Source organism: Nylanderia fulva, unplaced genomic scaffold (assembly GCF_048542155.1).
Source record: "Nylanderia fulva isolate GAGA-0341 unplaced genomic scaffold, ASM4854215v1 Scaffold35, whole genome shotgun sequence".
In the NCBI taxonomy this organism is placed as follows: domain Eukaryota; kingdom Metazoa; phylum Arthropoda; class Insecta; order Hymenoptera; family Formicidae; genus Nylanderia; species Nylanderia fulva.
The window spans coordinates 1,597,359-1,618,663 of record NW_028190422.1 but is presented as its reverse complement, the minus strand read 5'-3'; the positions used below and the strand labels follow the sequence as shown (position 1 = coordinate 1,618,663).

At 36.9% G+C, this 21,305-nt stretch overlaps 1 protein-coding gene across 3 annotated transcripts in view; it reads left to right on the top strand.

Annotated features, from left to right (window-relative positions):
* The window catches only part of LOC114935011 (frequenin-2), a 44,366-nt gene that overhangs the window by 7,260 nt on the left and 15,801 nt on the right, over nucleotides 1–21,305 (top strand). For all 3 annotated transcript variants that reach the window (XM_029307756.2, XM_029307755.2, XM_085485236.1), the window contains exons 3-5: nucleotides 19,788–19,812; nucleotides 20,107–20,155; nucleotides 20,449–20,538. In XM_029307756.2, the coding sequence (XP_029163589.1) occupies nucleotides 19,788–19,812; nucleotides 20,107–20,155; nucleotides 20,449–20,538 (164 nt within the window). The remainder of the gene's footprint in view (nucleotides 1–19,787; nucleotides 19,813–20,106; nucleotides 20,156–20,448; nucleotides 20,539–21,305) is intronic.

Below are 21,305 nucleotides of genomic sequence, written 5' to 3'. Positions count from 1 at the left end.
ATGTGTATATATGTGTGTCTGTACGTGAAATAAATGCTAGAAACACGCATATATTGTACAATGCATTAAATGAAAATGTCTCTCTTTCTCGATACAGGGACAACATGGCATAAATTATAAAACGGATGAACGAGTGGGAATACATGGCGCTATAATATTTGTAACATAAATCGTCACGGGTGGATGGAGTTGGCGATGTAGCCGGACGTAATGTTGGCGTAATATTCGAATTATGCGCATACTATCGATGCAACGTCGCCGTGCAAAGATATGCGAGTGTCGAGCCGGACGGCTGTCACAGTTTAAACAGATTTAAATGCGATAGCGCGAGAACAGCTTCTATACCAATGATAAATTTGCCAGCTAAACGGAAGAAAGGTTCGGTGTGGTTCTCTCGTTACGGGAATAATAACTGTGAAATTACGAGCTATTATAGATTACAAGCTCGTTAGAAACCGACCAAGAGAAATTTCACACACGAATGCACCCTCAGCCGGACACTAACATCCTCTTCGGATTATAAATTCCGACGCGGTTGAATAAGCTCGTAAACCGATTCAACTTTCGCTGAGCGGACAAACGAACCAGATTGCAATACACTGGCTAGCAGCTGCCTGGTTCCGCCAATTGTTGTGAATAATTAACGTATCAGTATTTAGTATTAATTATATAGAGCGGAGAATGTTTCGCGAATATTGTGCAGACTCTTAGCTCTCGCACGCTAAGATACTAACAACATTCGAAGGCGGGGCGTGTAAACCTTTGATAAAATTCAAATTAGGAAGCATCCTTGACATAAATAGGAAATATCTAATTGTGGGCGTAATGCACCCTCCTGTGTTCGTGGTCATTATATTTAGCGTGATCAAATTTACAGGAGCCCTCTATCGTGTAACGCGTGTTCGCGCAAGTAAAATTTCATTTATTAACCACAGCATCGAATATGACAAATTATTCAATGCTGCGGTGTATCCAATTATTCGATGTAGATATTATAAATTAAATTATTATTATATAATATCCATGCATATGCAATTTTAATATTTATTTAAGGATATATTTTTTGTCACGCTGTGTAATCCACAAAATTATGACAAATAATGCAATATTACGTTCACAATAGCAAATCTGATCTTTGCCCTGATCCTGTATCACACATTGCCCAGCATGATGAAGCGATATTACATCAGCGGAGCGATAGAGAAAGAGAGAGAGAGAGAGAAGCACTTTAATCCTAGTTAAACGCTAGTGTCGCCTGCAAAGCTAATTACACTAATAATTGGATTCAATTTAATTGTAATATAAAATAAATGGAATTAATCGTAATTTTATATTTCGAAGCAATCTCAAGTTTTTATTTTTTTATATGATAAGAAATATTCTGTAAAAATGAACCGTTATACATTGCATAAATAATCCCATATTTGTTGAAAAAATCTCGCTCGATCTCTCGATTTAATTCCGGAGCAATAAAGACGACGAATTCATTGATTCGTGAAAAGCGCGACTCCAAATAACTGTTAATTATATCTCTCGGAAGCAGGATGGAATATATACTACGTTGCACGGTGTAATAATGAAACTTACAATGTGCATATTTCATAATCCCAAGCTTCCCGGAGCTTCAAGACAATAGAAGTCGTTCGACCATGTAATTTCCTTTATTAGAAAATTTTCCATCGCCATAGAATCGCCCCCATAAAATGGCCGCTATATAAAATACCATAAAATCACTCAAAATAATTATTACTCATTTCTTTCGATAAAATTATAATTTCTAAATAATATATAAAATAAAAAATAGCAAATCTAATGTTAATTAATCTTCACTTGTAATATCCAGTAAAAAAAAATATGTCGTTTTATTAGTTTGATTTTAAGAGAGAATGATTTATGCTCTTTTCAATAGTAAAACTATTTAAATATCTTCTAATTAATTTTTACGAATAAATTAAAACTAATTCCAGTAAATGTTCGCCTACAAGTATTTCGCGCTCTTTTATACGCGACTTCTCTCGTAAGGGATGGTGCACCCTGTTCGCGCAGGAAACTTCCATTTAATCTGCCCGCGAAAATCAATAGGCATGTGTACGTGAAACAATGTTTCGCGACTTAGCTGCAATGCGATCTAAACGACATAAAAATTACGAGATGTGCGTGCTCGAGCTTCGGCATTCGTTCTCGTAATCGCGTGATTAACGCGGCATTGTAACTTATGAACTTTTCTCATGCGAGACTTCGCCCTTAAGCTGTCCCTCCTCGCCAGCTTTATCTCGAGTGTTGTCCCCGATCTACGTTCCTCGTAAATGTTTTATGTTAGTCCGGCTTACGCACATATTCGTACATTTTCGCGCGACCGAGAATAATTGTCCTCGCGCGCAATTTATCTCCCATGCAGTAAATAACTCCCGCGTTTAACCACTTCTGCGATATACACGTACTACCTACACACACGCACATATCGTGACGATGTCGCTGAGAAAATGTAGAAGCGATCATTTATCTCCGGTTACTCGCGCGAGTGCTTCCGTTACTCAATTTCTCTTCGAAAGACGTAGTAGACGTAGTACACATCACTACGATGAACGATCAAGTATGGCTTACAACGGAGTTTTAAGTTCTCCAATTTTTCCCTACCTTTTCCAGTCGACCGATTCGATGCGGAGGCGTTTACGGCTTTATTTACGCGCATTTCAAATGAATGCCAGTTAAATTTTCCTGGTACTCACTTTTATTTCATTAGTTCAATATTGAGAGAAAAAGAAAGAGAGAGAAATTGAAATACCAACGCGAGAAAAAAAAAACACTCCTACTTATTGCCGTGTATGACATCTCTGGGATATATCTCCTTCCTCTCATCTCCTACGAGATATATACGATTCCTTATATACTTTTTTATCTACTCATATAATATTAGATACTTTGCCTTCCATGTCATATTACTAAGTCAACAGAAATAATAAATTCAAGGACACTTTTATGACCAGCCCCGGCGTATCATTTCTCACGCATCAACTTTACATCCGAGCGAAGTTCTGGCTGCGACAAGTAATATTTGAATTTCGTGCCGACTTCAATCTTCGGCTTAAATCTCACCTTTTCCAAAGCAGCGACGAGCGCATCCACCATGAATCATCCCGAGAAATTCTCGGCATCATCCTTTGGGAATAACGGGAGAGAAAAAGAAAAAAGACGAAGAAGAAACTTTTTGTACACGCTTGTTCTCTCCAACCCGCGAGATCGGCTGCATCGGTTTATTTAGGCTCGCTTTGAATGTTATTCTTACCCCGTTCTTCGGAAGGACCGGAACGGAATAATCGCAACACAAACGTATCGGCTTGGAACGCGTCGACAAAACGCCTCCGCGACGCGTCGACGTCGTCGTCGATATCTCTTTTTCTTCTGCCCGCTCGGTTCCCGCCGCTTTTCCCGTCCGTCTTTCAACCCTCGTCGACGCTCCAACCCTCTGGGATGAAAACGCGCGGCGATCGTGAGATATTTTGCCCGAGCGTTCCTTTTTCCCTGTCCTTCGCGGAGACTTGGCGAGCGCGACGACGTCGCCGACGTCGTCGGTTATTATTCATTTGTAGCGTTTTTCCAGCCGACCTCTTCCTCCTCCTCTCTCGGATCGTAGTCTGTCACGGTGGACGATCGATGCACGTGATGCTTTTCCACTCGTCGCGCACATCGCCTATATACGCGTGACATGCATACGTGTGCGAGAGCCAGACGACTACCGACCGGCCGCAAAATGCAGTCTACCTGGCTGTCGAGTTTCGCAATTTGCAGCGAGTTCTACTTTGCATGCGTGTCGACTTCCCGTCATATCGTATCTCGGAGACGAGAGCGACATCATTCCGCTCATACCGCAGGCCGGACGAATTAAATTCAACCTTAAAACTTTATTTCGCACAGCGGTACATTAAAATTGCAGTTGCAATTTTTTTGCACCGCGTGTATAGTTATATTTAAGCTCTGTGTGGAAATATGTTTAACCTGTGACATATACATGGAGTATGCATATCCACTTGTCCATCTAAAATATCTCGATGGGTTTCATGTAATCGAAGTAACATGAACAGTTATAACATTAAAAGCGTTCGCACACAAACTTTAAATGTAGACATTCGAGGCACTTGAACATGCGAATCGATGAGAGTGCCAAATTCAACACGAATCGTTCTCGTTCTCTATATTTAAAAAAGCAAATGTATAACAGGAGAGAAAGTTTCTCTCTCGAAAATAATATAATAATGAAATTAAAATATCTGGCGAAATTCCGAGAACTTAGTTAAATCAAATTTTTCATAAAACATCGCCGCGCGCGTCAAGTACTTGAAGAAGGATGCTGGAAGAGCTTGTAATCCTCCGAAATAAGAAAACAACGAACGTCAACCGTAAACATAAAGTATGCTTTATGGAATCGTATTATATCTTCGTGACTAACACAACGCTCCGCTTTTTCCACCTCGAAACGCTCTTACCCTAAATTTTGCATCCACGGGCGCATTCGTAGCGCGGATTTAATTTAATTCTTCGAGTAATACATAGTGGTCGACGCGGAAAGTGCAAACTCTTGCACGCACGTCCTTTACATATCATTTGTATCTCCAGGGAACCAAGTCTTTCGCCCCCATTTCCGAGCAGCAACTGACGGGAAGACACGAAATCCCTAGCAATCAGTTCCTCTGTTCATTTCAGAGTGCAACGTGGCCTGAGAATGTGCCGCTGATGGCAATTATATCTCCACGGAAAATTGAATATCCGTAGGAATAATGTCGAATAACCGAAGCAGCAATAAACGAAGTACTCTCGCTGAACGATTTATCGATGTGTGTGTGTGTGTGTGTGTCTATTTGTGTGTGATTCGTTAAACTAGCGGCACTAATTGACTTGAAGCAATCGGTCCCTTTCCGTACTCTTCCACGGACCGATAACGCGACGATTGAGTTTCGGCAAACTTCTTGCGCGCCAGTGGCATCTCCCCGATGTTAATTTCGCAGTCCCTGTAATTTCGTTACACTCCCGAAACGCGGTTAGAACCAGAATCTAGGACGGGGCGATAGATATGCGCTCGCGCGCGCCGAAGGAGAACCGGATGTGCTCCGAGAATCCGCCCTTTGTTCAAACGAGGGTGAATTTATGGGATCGTTCCCATAATCCCGCGAACTCGTGCGCCACAGTAAGCACACGTGTACCACCAGAGTGTGTTGCTGATAACGTCGGATGTCCTGTTAATGATTCATCAGCTACAAGCTACGCTCGACAAGCGAGGAAGAATTCCTTATATCGCGAAGGAATAACTAAAATAAAGATAAAACCACGAAGCGTGAGGGAACGCGTAATTGCTTTTTTGTTTGCTGAAACTATGCGAGCAGATATTTCTATATCACTGTATTGCGGTATCCTCTCTATATATACGCGCGAAATCGTACGAATTCATGCATTACAATGTTTCCATCCCCGATAGAGCGTCCAGAGTTATTTCGAAACACGACTGCGCTTGTGTAAGGGCTATTCTACTGTGGAATATATATCGGAATGTATAAAAAAGATAGCTATATGCTATACATGTGCTTAAGAGATTTCTTTTTTTATTAAACCGAACAAAAATACATATAATTGCATTCCTGCTATTACAAATGAAGTTCTCGTCGGGGAGAGATAATTGGATCTGAAAATAGAATTGTCTCGTTTTTTGCACGCTTTTGCACGTATATTGTGTTACGATGTTGTGATAAAAATAAAATTATTTGGTCGGTACCATTATTATAGGAATAAATCTCCTTACTAAGGGAGACCATTCTGAAATAGTGAGATTATTTTATCAGGAAAACTTTTTGTTCCTTACATCGGAGAAGAATTGACCTTTTTCCATTCCGAGTTTAATAGTATCGGATACTGCTATATAACTTTTATCGAGACCAGGAAGCTGTTTCGCGATGAATGTCGAAAGATCCGATTCGACAGAGTACATATAACCTTTTGTAGGCTGAGTAGAATGGGAAAGGTCGCAGTAGTTCAAAGAGAAATATCGGACGCCGGAAAAATACCGTCGCGACTCGCGTCGAGAAAAACAAAGCGATTAAGATACGGGGTAGATTGTAAAAATTTTTAGCGCCCAGCTCGCTCCACTCACCACGTAGTTGTTTTTTTTTTCTCGCGAGATATAGTGGAAAGATTGCATATATTTACATTTATTTACAAAAAATATCACGTAAGAATATGTTTATTATATTTCTGAAGGAATTCGAAGAATTCCGAACGTTTTAATGAGATCAAGGGTACTTGATCCTCGATAAAGAAAAAATTGCCCTCAATTACCGTCCGATCGATAATGGAAATTCGATTAATGAACGTGAACGAGTATATTTTAAGCAAACCGGAGAGAAGAATCGAGCTCAAAGACATCTCCGGGCGTTCGACTTTAATCGAACGGCAAAACCCGATCGCCTTTTATAACGCGAAAAATATCACTTTGCATAGAATAATGTTAATTAAATATCTTCTGAAAAAGTCAAAAAATCCCAATTATATGTTATCACGTTTCGGACAAATTATTTTATTATTCGATCAACTGTTACGTGAAGTTGTTTTACTCTGTAAAAAATACACACGTTTTCGTGCAATATTTTTGGTCAATTTAACAATTTTTTTTATTTTCTGCGTCGTTAAAAAATATCGTTACATGTTTACGCGAGAAATTTAGAAAGAATATATTGTAAACAAAAAGCAGTCATTTAAATTTGATTAAAAGATTATTTTCTTTTCATAATTGAAGAGCTGCTAATTTTTTAATCTCAATTTCCTGTTTTTCTTGCGAATGGAATAAACAAAATAAATCGAATTATTTTAAGATTAATGCCGATATCTATATTTGTACGAACACAAAAGTGACTTTTATTAGCCATAAAATCTAGGATGTCGAGTACCAGCGGCGTCACACAACGTCATATCGTAATATTTAGTGGACGTAATGCTGATCACGTCTGATCCTGCAAACTGATGCGGGTTTCACATTGTAGGAACATAAAAGCACGAATGCACTTTGTTGGAATACGTACTGGCAAAGTACGAATAATTTAGGGTGATCGTACGTTTTTCGTTTTTCCCAAAAAACGCGCATCGCAGTCGTATTTTTTCCCGAAATACCCTGGTTTTGATGTTTAAAGCTGGCATCGTAAAATCTTTAGAACGCACGACCTAAAAAAAATATTCATCGTTTTTATTAATCTCGTTGACACCTAAGGGAATTCAATCTCGATTCTTTCATAAATCTCGAATATTCCTGTGAATATTTCAAAGAGTTATTTATCGTATTATATTTTAATGAGAATTTCTCGATGTTCTTTTTACAGAAAATAGACAAATATATTTATCTGTTTAAAATTCAATACATTTGTACGCACGAGATTTAAAATTAAATACTGATCGCGTTGCAGACTCTATATGTATGAGAAATATAAAGTATTGCAAGAAATAAATAATATTTTTAATTACAACTTTTGTTTCTTAAAATTGTATCGATGGAAAAATTGAAATAATGATCCGACGGTAATTAGTGGCAACAATAAGTTTCTTTAGAAGTGAATTATTATTTTTGAGATAAAAAAATAACAGAGATTCGAGAATAAAATGAATAAAAATATATTTATTCTCGAAATACCATCTCGAAATTGAATTCGCGCGAGATGTCTTTTATTGGAACATATGTACGTATCATATATGCGCGCAGCTATCTCATCTCCCAGTGATTTGAGTAGTAAAATCAGAAGGCATGGTGCATTCCATCGAATACGGAGGCGTATACGTCAAAGCGTCGATAGAGTACAATAGCTCTTTATTTTAAGAAAATGGAATACAGATGAGAAAGCTAAGTCCCTTGCTACAGACCGCCTCCTTAGAATTTTCTTTTCCATTCCGTCTCTTATGACCGGGCAAACACAATTCTCATTTTTATGCCAAGAGTGGAAGGTGAAGATAAGGAGAACACGGATGACGGACAATTTAGTAGAACAAATGAATGAATGAACGAACAAATGAATAAATAAACTTGTAGATCTTTACGTAAAATTTTATTATGATTACTTCTCCCTGTATTCTATTTCCTATTTTTGAGTTTTTTTTTCGAGAATAAAGCAACGGCGATAGATCTACATGCTGTAGCCAGAGAAATTTATTCCGACAGCCAATTCTTATTTACGGAACCTGTATGAGCTTTATGAGAAAATGTATATATGTATGTGTAAAAAAGTATGGAAATATACGGGAAAAAATCCAAGAAATATTTCAAACATTTTTGCATTTCAAATGTGGCCGCTCGTATCATCAATTCGATGAGATCAGAAATATGAATTATGTTTTCTTTCGTGAAATTTATGATAAATTTGCATCACGAAAAGAGGAAAAGCGACTATCAAAACGACGATTCTCGCGATAATATCCAATCATTGCGTAAGTGATTATAATATCCCTTTGTTGCGTGAGTAATACTGAAATTGATGTGGCAGCGCGTATCTAATTAATAAAGTTAAAATAAACAGATTCACTCATCACGTTAAATATCTGCCACTTGAAGATCACTCATTCACTCACACAAATAGATTGGAAAAACACAACTAATTACGCACGTTAATTAACATGCTAGGATAATCCGATATTTTGTTTGGCATTTCATTATCGCACGCGCGAATCGCTTTCGACTACTGAATAATATTAATGAACTCAGATGCAACACATGGCGGCAATATAGGACTGCACACGTTAATTAAGGACCGCCTGAAATTTTCATAATAAAATTACACACTCATCTCTGCATTCACCCTACAATATGCGTTTCAGGAAAACGAAAAGACAAATGTAGAATCGTTAATGAATAATTAACGTCGCGCAATTCAACTCACTTGGGTCAATACCTTCTATTCGCGTTTGAACGCGGGGAATTTGGATTAAGAGTCGCATTTGGATTAAGAGGGAAAAAAAAATTCGACGCGTTCAATAGATCGAGCAATCGAAATTTCAATTTATCTCTCGCCGTCATTAAAAAGAGATTTAAAAATCCAACTGATACCCCGCTTGGTGACAGATCTAGCACGTGCGGCTGATGCCGCTGTCTTGTCACATTTCAACAATGGCCATGTCTCATATCGCACGGGAGCGTAAACCGCGATGCGAGCTTCCACTATCTATCAATGCGATATGTATTCCGATAATTGGGCTCGAGGGAGCAGGTGAAATACAATGCGTAAGAATTAACACATGGACTATTTATCGATCCGCGGCTCTTCCACATTGTAAAAAAAATTTGTTAACTTGACTAAACCTTTCAACTAAATCACTATTTTGTTAATTGAACATATATTAGTATTTAAGTCAAGTATACATTTTGTTAGATTTAATATGTCACATTTAATTTAAATATTTTTAATTCCTATATGTTCAATTAACAAAATAATATTTAGTTGAAAGGTTTAGTCAAGTTAACAAATGTTTTTACAGTGCATGTGCTTGCTCCGCTAAATCGTACTAATTCGATATAGGAATTAATATATATAAAGGAATTAATATATATTATACTACGAGAGAGAATTTTCGGGTTAATGTGGGCGATTCCCAAATGGCCCAAACTGCGTCACCTCTGTGCGTATAGTTCTAATTTATTAATTATTGTTATTAATTGTTTCGGTTCATTAATATTGTTTAATCGTTTATTATAAATTATGCAAATCGTTATTAAACCATAATTAATGGAACAGTTGCAACAAACTCTCTCGACAATTGTCAATTGTTCGTAATAATTGAGCCTAGGATAATCTTGCTTCTATTCTGTAATAATTCAATAATATATAAATATGTATAAACTAATGTTTCTCTCGCGGAGAAAAAGAATGAAAATTTTTTGATCTTCTTTATATTTCCCGCTAGTCACTAATTATGTATATAGATCCAATATCTCGCTAGACTTGCACCGTGTACGAGCGACTATAAATTTAATTTGCAACGTGCAGCACGTGACTGTCATATCTCCGCCCAACGACGTTTTATTACGAAATGCATAATGTAATAAAATGCGTCAGTTACGTTTCCCATTTTCCATCCAACGTGAGTTTATATTGCGTGCAAAAAATCGTAACGAAGGAGAGAGTTGGAATCGTCAAAATCTAATTCAATTTCCTTTTATCAACACGCGTGGCAAAATATTATTTCAATTGTATTATCAAGCGATCGCGACATACGCGACCGCATAAATATTTTGTGCGAGTCATTATTATATTCTCTCGGTACATCACAATGCGTTCGCAATATATACTCGGTTGGATTCGCGTTACATCCAGGACAACGGCGTTAATTCAAGCGTTCTATTAAAGTGCACTTTATAAATCGTTGTTTCAAATACGCCGGGAATTGTTCGCCAAATTAATTCACCGGGTAAGTCGTTTGGGGAAACTGCAATTATGTTTTTTCAACTAATGATAAATGTATCATTATCATATATATATATATATACGTACGTATCAAAAACTTTTTAAATTTATTCAGAAAATATTACACTAAAAAATTTATATTTGTGGAATAAAATTTATCCTCGATTCATAATTATTTTTATTTAGTAACTATGATATATGCAAATCGAAAGATAAACTTAAATACTGAGAAAATTGTGTCACGTACAATAATATTCCACCGCATGCAGTCAAAAATATTCGCAAACTACATCGAGCCGCGCGTCATTTCTCGTGAACTGGATCGTTATTTTTACGAAACCTCTTAGCTTAAATGAATACGAGATAACGAAGCATCGACAAAGTGGGGATCCCTTCTTGAGGGCATCGAGATTGAAATAGATCGATGTTTGCCCGCTAATAAGGAGCACGCGTCTCCGCCCAATATCCGCGACAATTTTACGTGCCGCCGTTATCATCCTGTTATATCATCGTTGCGTTGTAACGACATAACGCCGATTATCGTCGCAAATTGCGGAGGCGTGTTACACGTGCACGTGCACGTGCATCGGATAAGCGGATGGGCCGATCGGCGTCGTAAATTGTCGATGCCGATGATAGCGCCGAGCAGAAGGTGAGAGAGCCGACAATCTGCATAGCGGGAGACTGAGGTGGACCTCGATAACGCCTGTCATGGAAATTGAATTCCGCCGGAAATGAAGAGACTCTGTCGCTCATCGGCCAAACTGCAGGCTCCTCTGGGAGCCTGCATGCTTGTCGGCCAGCGCGGTTTTGTGTTTTCACGAAGATAAAATTGCGCTCCGTCATACCTTTCTCGTAACTCTCTTTCCGTAACGAGCCTTCCAGCGTTAATAAACGAAGGCTATATTAATCTCGATCAAAGGGTTATCGCACGAATATCGGATTCCCTTTGTTAACGTTTCCGCTGCGATAATTCGTTAAACCGCAGCAGGGTTGCTCAGATCGGAACGATTGTGCGATAACCCGTTAAACTTATATATGTGCAGCACTGTAGTGTCTGTGCGCACTTCGTGGGGATCTGGGGAACAACACATGGCGAAACTTTCGATTATCCTTTATATTCCTCGCTCGTTTCGTTCCAATTACAAGGGGGTTCGAGAAGTAACGGCACGCGCATCTGTATATAACGCCATGTGCAAACTCTCGTAAATGTAACAACTATCTGCATAAATTGCATTTGCACTTGCGCGCATAATGTCCCGAAATTCCACTTGCTCGTGTGAAGTTGCACGTCCGTCCCATATTCGCGCAATCGTTCGCGCGTACACACATACATGTGCAATCCCGTATACGTACAAACAGAATATACACTAATTCTCCAAGTATGCACGTCATGATGCAGCCGTGGTAGATTCGCATTTACGCGCAACCAAGCGTTGTATATCCCCATGGAGGAGCTTACGTATAGCGCGTATTACGATGCCACATTTTGCAACGACCTAGGCATCATCCCGGCTGCACATTATGCCCTTTTAACAAACCGCATATCGTCACGTCTCTACGCGTTGGCCGTAACAAAAAAAATGAGAGACAGAATTTATTTATTCTGAAAATTTATTTCTACTTTCTTTTTGGAAAGCCATTTTTCAGAAAAAAATTTGGATTTTTTTTGAAAAATATGCAATTTTTTTCTACAATGTGACTTTTCATAATATTTATTTTTACGCAAATTGTTTAATTCATCATTTTTCCATATACCTTTCATTTATAAATTAATTGGAAATTGATAAATCGAGAAATATATATTTTATATAAATATCTATTCATATTCTTTCACACAATATTTTTTTTTTATTACCATATGAGAGATGCATTATATTGAAATAAAAGTTTAATTGATATCTAAGAAATTTAATTTGCAAAAAAAATTTTGCGCAAAAAATATTAAAATAAAAGAAAAGAAAAATATTGTGTAATAATATGCTTAATATTCAATTTTCAAATAAACATTTTTTTTCATCACAGTTATATTTCGCGATCAATTTAGAAATAACTTTTTGTATACACACTGCATCCAAAAATTCAATCTTCTATCATCAATATGAAAAAAAACAAGTATATATATTTATTCTCTCTCACAATATTTCATTATAAAATCTAAAAATTTTAAATTGCATATATATTATAATTTAATTTTATTGAATTTAAGTTTAGTTTTCAACTAAAAAGCAAAATTTTGAATAATTTCGATGAGTCAAGATAATGCGGATAATGGCTTTTCGAACATGTGTCTCTGAGGGCGTAAATTACATCTTCTGGGTTAACGAGATTTTGAATGGCTGGAGAGACCAACCATATATAGGCTTTCAGAGAGATCGCCTTTTGCGTGCAGCAGCCGTTGACATCGCTCAAAAGTTTTCCCATCTCTATGTCATCGCGGGCATCCAACGGTGAAGTTCTCAAAAGCTATTTTAATTAACGACTAGACGGCTTCTAGAGACTTCTTAACGCGGTCGAGGAGGACGCGGAATGCTTTTTGAACTTTTACGAGCGATTATCACGAGAAAACGCGTCACGCGGGGGACAAAAAGTTACGCAATTATCCGCGTTTTCTCAACCGACGGCTGTTCGCTATTTTCGAGTCATTTCAAGTAACCTAACTGTCTGTCCCTCGTTGCCGCTTTTAATCGTGCAAAATTATTTGCGCCAATAACGAGAATCGCTAAAGTCACAGAGTGCGCGAGCAAATGTCGCAAATTTTATTGCTCGTTATGATAATATCCGAGTTATTAAGCGAAATATATAATTTATCTTTGTCCATTTAAAATTTTACAGTGAGCTCAGCAAAAAAATTCTGCTGTTTGATTAAACTTGCCCGTACGGAACAAATCTCCCTGGCAAAAGTTTTTATGCTCCTTTTATTTTTTCGCCGCCACTTCCGTTCCATAAAGAATGGCGTGACCTGCGAAAAATATACCAGAGACAATCGACTCGAGGTCGGAAAAAGGAAAGAAATACCTACACTATCCAGCATCCGTCGTGCAAGAGGACGGGATCGTGAAAAATGGGTCGCTATTAGATCGCGTATTCCTTCACAAATTTTTATCTGGTTTTTTTTTTCATGGTTTATCCGAGTGACAAGCTAATAAAACTTTGCGCAAAGAGGTGACTTCTTTCAAGGCAATAGAATGTATTTTATATAGGATCAGTTGCTCCATCAATTCACACGCGAGCAATATATGGACGGGAGGATTCTTCGCCCCCGATCAAGAAAATAAGCAGATATTACCTTCTTGCGGAATAAATGTGGTATATATCAACATATCGAAATGAGTTTTCGGAGCCACTGTTTGAAAAGGTGCACTCCACGCGCTTTCCTTACCTTTGTTTCCTTTCTTCATCTGCTCTACTGATATCACTAGATCGCCAGTTAAAATGATTAAATGGATCTCGGAACTCGATTAAAGTAATTTGAAATAATGTTATTTTACGTTATGAGTACTTTTTGATGCAATATGTATCTGTTAATCGTGCAGCGATAAAATGCAAAAAATAATAAAGTTTATAAAAAAAACTCTTAAAATATTTTGATTGTGCTGTCATGTTTAAATTATCATAAAAGTTGCCTGCTCTTCCACTTCATTCTTTCGTTTACATTAATATGTTAAAAGCCACGAATAATTATATGTATATTTTATAAATTCCGAGTATTCACAGAGTAGATACTGTAAATTAACATCCATATATTAAATACTATGAATTGAATAATCATTTATTTAAATTGTTATTTATATTGTTATATTTTTAATAGCATCAAATGTTTCATCACAAACAAATTTTTTGATGATTAAAACAGCAAATTACAGATAAACTGCAATTGTAGAAAATAAAAATGCAGCTAATAATATATGCAGCTCGAAAGATTATATGTAATACCGCGTGTTTGAGCCTCTGTGAAACAAAAATAACCACGTTTAAGGTAGTCATTTTGATAAACGTTTCGTACAGGCCCGACAGTCAGTTGGCACGCTCGAGAGTATTCCCTTGATAAAGCAGTGAATTTGAATAACGTCGAAGCGTAAAGGAAGCCGAGCTCTGCGGAATTAATTCAAGACTCGGGTGCTTCGTACTTACAACACGCGATTAACCGTCGCACCAACCTAAACACATATATACAACTTCATATCTCCTAAATGCAAACACGCAATATACGTATATTATATATATATGTATATATTTCTTTTTCTCTACATATATCTCTATATAGATATCTTTATATACATATTTTTTCCTTGTTTTGTTTAATCTAACCAAATATAATTGTGTGCACGAAATAAAATTATATTACTTCTTGATAATAAAATTTTAAAAATTGCAATGCATGCATAAAAATATGTTAATTGTGCAATGCATAAAAATTCAATATTTTAGTCTTTAAATGCAAACAAGAAAATAGAATTGTCTACAAGAATCTTTCGAGCAACATCTGCGCTTCCATTAGACGCGCGCATCCACTATACTGCACATTTCGCGCGAGACCGATCGCCACCGACGTTCAGTCTTGGCTATAAAGTTGGATTGTGCCGTCAGTTGGCGACACCATGCAGAATCTTGCGATCGGTGGTGGGGTCGGTGGGGATCGGTCTCATTGTCAGTCTTATGTGCGACGTGCAGCGTAGCGGACACGTGGGATGCTCACGTCTAATGGAAAGGATAGAAAGAGAAAGATGTTGGGCCTGAGTCAGGCGGACTCGGTTCACTCTTGGCTATGAAGTTAGGTTTCGCTGTCAGATGGCGACACCGCATCGTTAAGCAGAGTTTTGCGGTCACGTCGATGGGAATCAGTCTCGCGCGAAACGTCAGCGCGATGGGTGCATGGAGACGTGCGTCTAATGGCAGCGCGATCGTTTATACTGAAAGATTATTGTAGAAAATTCTATTTTGTTTTACATTTCATATAATTCATTAATATGTTTTTATGCATGCATTGTAATAATTTTTATGCATGCGTTGCAATTTTTAAGAGTTTATTATCAAAGAATAATATATGTAACTCTGCATGGAGACGCGTACGAGTCTAATAAGCATAGATGTTTATATCGAAAGATTATTGCAGAAAATTCTATTGTTTTGTTCGCATTTTTTATTAAAGATTCTTATTAAATATTGAATTTTTATGTATTACATAATTAATTAATATATTTTTATATATGCATTGCAATAATAATATTTATGCGTGCGTTGAGAGTTTTAAGATTTCATTATCAAAGAATAACTTTGCTTCGCGCGCGTAATTATAAATAATATATAATTAAATATTATAGATTAAACGAAATAAAGAAAAAATATATAGAGACACCTACCTATAAATAGATATATATAGAAATACATATAGAGAAAAAATATATATACATATTATATGTAGATAATGCGTTTATACGTTAGTTTTATGTCCCATCTAAAGATTCATTGCGTCTGAACTTCCCCGATATCCGGCGGTTGTGATATCGCATCGTATGTATGCACATCTCTCCGAATGAATCACAAGTAGAAAATATATGATGCACGGAAATACGGAATGATGCGATTTGCAAGGCAAAAGAATAAATCGTTCGAAGCACATGTCGATTGATTTGACATTTTCGACTTTATCGCCGAAGCGAACGAAACGGACGACGGTGGCAAAAACGTCAATCTAAAGCAAACTCTAGAAAATAAGTTGAGATTACCTTTGAACGGTGACAGAGATGGTGACAGCAATATCGTTGAAATTCTGAGATTCTGTATCCTCTTTGACGCGACAGTCGTCGACAGAGTTCCTTCGTATCCTTCTGATGAGCGTCGTTGAGTTTACAGATTAGAAAAACTAGTGCTCGCCATAACGGAGAATATGCCCGAGAAAAGTGGCTCCCAGAATTATTAACGGATGGAGACAAATGGAAAGAGAAAATCCACGCTCGAGCAATCTGAAGGAATAAAGAAAGATACTAAATGATACATAAAAACATGACAGAGATCTACTACCCGCGACTTCGCAAATACGTCTGCCAGATAAACAATCTTTAACTGAAGGTCTTGGCAAGCTAAACTATGTTCTATTATCTTTTCGTTCTTTTGTTTGTAGTTTTATCGTAAGGATAAAAAAATAAATATAGAATAAAACGAATAAAAATTAAATACACGTTTTGAAAGAATTTCAGGTGAGTGTCAATAATTATATATATATAAACATTTTATTCTTAATTTTTCGACAAACATTTTCGTCATTCATTTCGACAACAATTTCCTTTTGTCTTCAAATATAAATGAAAACAAACGTCAATAAATTCTTTTATTCATTACTATCAATTATTTTCATTCTGTCATTTTTTATGACTTTTTAAATTCTTTTTATCAAAGCATTATACGTATACATATTTAAAATTATATATATTTATTTTCATCGGAAGCTCCCTTTTAAATTGTTTAATATACAATTCATCAACCATCGATATATACAATGCGAGATACATACTCAAAAATACAATATGTTGACTCTTTTTATACAGTAAAAATATGTCCTAAAATTTGCATTCTCCATTACAAGTGATTTTACCAATATTCTACTGCAGCGATTAAATACGCATACTGCATCAGTACTACGTACAGTAAAATAATTTCATATTTAAACGATAAATACCACACGGTGGTTTCAGTGCCGCGGCTAATCCTCACTTCCGAGTGCATTTATACGAATTAATACGATAAACTGAATTATCATTGAAAGAGGCGCGCTTTTTTCCATTCAGAGAAAAAGTTTACAACTAAAAAGATATCGAGAGATTTAAACGGATGGGAAAAGGGAGAAAATAGCTGACGCAGAAAAAGATACGGCATAAGCCCTAAATCGAGTGAACGAACAACTATACGGTCAATTAAACATTTTTCGATCCTCAAACCAATTACAAAATTCGAATATATTGATAAGAAAACTCGCTTTTAATATACATAATTCGAATCGAGAATGTGCAAACACTCGAATCGCAGGCTCGAATAAAATACGGAAATAAAGATAAAAATATAAATTCCATGATACATTTAATATTAATTTTTATATTTTAAAATACTAATTATAATTTAATATTCCGCATATAAATAAAATATATAATATCGATAATAATCGCTTCACTTCTCGTGCGCAGATAGAGTGAATTATCGGATATTATGTATGTGCACCAATACATATGTTACATTCGATCAACACGATAATATTATACACATATGTATATACATGTATCTGTTTCATTTCGAAATTATTCATGAAAATGAACAGTCGACAAAACGACTATGTCATTATGCCGCTGAATAATTAATTAATTAAACGAATCACGCGAAAATTAGCGACGACTTTTACGTCGTTTCGAATCTCCGTCACGAGTCAATCGCGTGAAAAACGGAAGGAATTCTCGTTCATGTTAAAACGTCAAGCGTTTTTCGAGAGTTGCGTGACTCGCTGCTACGCCTTCATACATGCCCCCAACCAAACTCTCTTGATTAACGAAGGTTTCATGTCGGAAATGGCAAAGTGCTAGATCATATTTGAGATTAAACGCGAAATTAATATCCCACGAGATACGTACAATACTTCTCACGAAGATATCGCGTCGAAACTGACAGTTAACAGCTGATCGATCGGAAGAGCCCCGATAGTAAAAAGTCGAGGACAGGACGATATGCCGAGATCAATCTATTTACATGGATATCGTGTACCGCACGAACTACAATGGTGATTCGAGTTTTAAATGAGCTTTTCTTGCGGCGTCGCGAAACCGCGAAGAAGTCACGAACACGACCGAATCGTTTCGCCGATACTTACCGCGCGAATATTATTTGCATAGTTATAGAAATATTTCAGCAGTTCATCGCGGACCGCCCCGTCAACCCTGGGGAATAACGATCGAAGCTTGAGAGCTTTTGCATTCGGTTAGATTCACGCGATAATCGCCAGCGATTTATTTCCCTGAATTTAGAAAAAATTTTATTTTTTTACACGGATAAATAAAATGCAGAAATAATCCGGTAAACAAAAGAGAAACTATTCTGATACTATGACAACGTCTAATTAGATCAATGTATTATAGACCACCTAATTTCCGGAACAGTTGAAGACCTTCTCTCATACGAGAGAAGTTTGTATGCTGCACTATTCCTAAAAGCTAATGGTATACTCGGGGTGACGCGAGATTACCATATAAACCACAAAACTCTTCACGCTCTCTCGTAGTTCTATCGACCCCAAATGTTCGTCCTTCGCCCCTTACTCCTTATCTCATTCTGTCATAACACATTCGGCTCAGCTGACGTAGGAAGTAAAACGCTCTCCTCACGACAAGTGTACTTGGCAGAGTAACTATATGTATTATCTGGTCATCAATTAAAATGAAACGTCAAGATAAAATATTGTCGAAAAATATCCTTGCACAAATTCGTTGGAAAAAGTATGTTTGAAAAATATATTAAACTCGATTAGACACATGTGCAATACTTTAACACAATGAACCGTGCTAATATCTTCCGCATTTCTTATCGAAAAACGAACGCTTCGATAAATATAAACGAAGTCTTTACGAAGTTCAAGAAACGAATCGGAAAGACGCGACATACGTAAGTGCCATTCATTACTAGCTAATCTTCCTTCCCTATTTTGCCGATTTCCTTTCTTCGATCGCCACCGTAAAGAATGTCAAGTAATCCGCTCGCTTAAATACAAAGATTCGAGGGGAAAAGTTTTGTTATTCCAGCAGCAGTCCACATCCGTCTTGGGATTGCCGTTATCAATAGTCTTTCGCGGTGATATTCGTTCCCCTCGTTCAAATAAATTCAATCGACCGAATGAATCGTCCTGCATTGCGACTATCTTATTCCTTTTTTTCAATCCGTCACTTCTACGATCGCGATACATTTTTATTCTACGTCCGAGGTAAAAGTAGGGAACATCGGCAACATTCGGCCCTTCGTCCTTGAAGTGGCACAACAAAAAACGATCCACGGACCCACCCACATTCACATCCGGCGCTGTATAAAAATTTGATCGCTTTCACGGGACAATCGAGTCTTTCAATGACATCGTGCCTCTGTACTGAATTTACCGAGAAAATCCGTCGTGTAATAAATCACACGGCAGTTGATACAAGCCTGGCTAGCACCGGAGAACAATAATTCTCTTCTTTCCTCACCCTTCGAATTTCTTTCTCCGCGACTCTTTCCGTCCCGCTTTTTCTTACCAAACACTTTTCACGCGCGGAATAACTCGATCTTGCTATTTACGTCGTATGGCCAATAATTAATTACCTCTCTAAATCCCCCTTCTTGTTTTTGTTACAGTCACCGAAAAGGAGATTCGTCAATGGTAAGTTTGACTCTAAGAAAAGATAATAAGCCATTATCTAAACTTGTATAAACTTGGACAGGATGATTAAAGATTTCGGCGATAGCTGCAAGAAAATAATCTACGACAGAGAATGCTATTAATTTAATTCTATATCAAATTAAAGTAAAACATTATTAGAACAAATAGCATTTAAAAAATTCTCGAAGAATTATTTCATAATTATTTATGCGCAATATTTTCTATGAAAATATTATACATATATTTTTGCTTCAGAAATAATTATGTATATTAAAATTACTTTACATTATTTAGGCACAAAGGATTCCTGAAAGATTGCCCCGATGGACTGCTGACAGAACAGGTATATATATATATACTTAAAATATTTATAGTTTAATTACATTAACTTTCCCCTTCTCTTCTTTCATTTATCAAAATTGTTTTTTAAAATAAAAAATTAAACACAAAGTTTAATATATGACGATTTTCAAACTAATATAAATAGTTGAACGTATATTAATCCATATATAAAGAATATACATTAAACACATTTCACGTGGCAATAGTATAGAGGAGGAAAGGGTTAACCACCCGAGGTAATCGATAGCAAGGTAAAAAGCTCGAGATATATACACGAAACTTGCGTGATTTCAGGGGTTCATAAAGATCTACAAGCAGTTCTTCCCGCAGGGTGACCCGTCAAAGTTCGCCTCCCTCGTCTTCAGGGTCTTCGACGAGAACGCTGTGAGTTTCTTGTCACGTGTGTACACATCGCGGCTCTCTACGAGCCCTTTTCAAATTTGCGTTCGTCATGTCGGTGATTGCGTGCAAAGAGTGATCACGCGATGCGCTTTCGACCACACACATCTCGCTCAAATTAATTTTCTCTCCCGTCGTTATCGCTGTCCTCACGTCTTTATTGCCGCGTTTAACTGCCCTCAGCCTTTATTTAGTCTGACATTAGATAAGAATAGATTCTTAATTTGCATAATAAATCGTACGCTCTATAACACAAATTCGTATTCTAAAACTGAGACAAACATCGATCTAATCGAGCACGAATTAATCGCGGCGTTTAATTAGTGCTAGCTCGCTTTCCGAGTAATTAAGCGAACATATTTCTTTCCGTAAATCGACTATATCTATTAAAAATCGTCACACATCTCCTCTTTCTTTTTCAAAATAGTTTGTTTGCGTTAATATGCTTAATTAATAATTCTATTATAAATGTTGAAAGTATAATGAAAATTAGACAATACTTGAGATAGAAACTTTCCACGGATTTCTTTGACAAGACTTGCGAGATCCTGAGAAAAGGTAAAGATATCCCAGAGAGAGGAAACTATTTGCACAGTGTATTGACCGATAGTTGCTGAAGTTTAATTATAACTGGTAGCTATTCGAATTTGAAAAATGCAATCGCCAAGCAATTCACGATTCTCGAATGGTTCGCGATCGATAGGAGGAAGTATCTCGCGTGCGACGCCCGAGACAAAATAAGGAAATGTCGG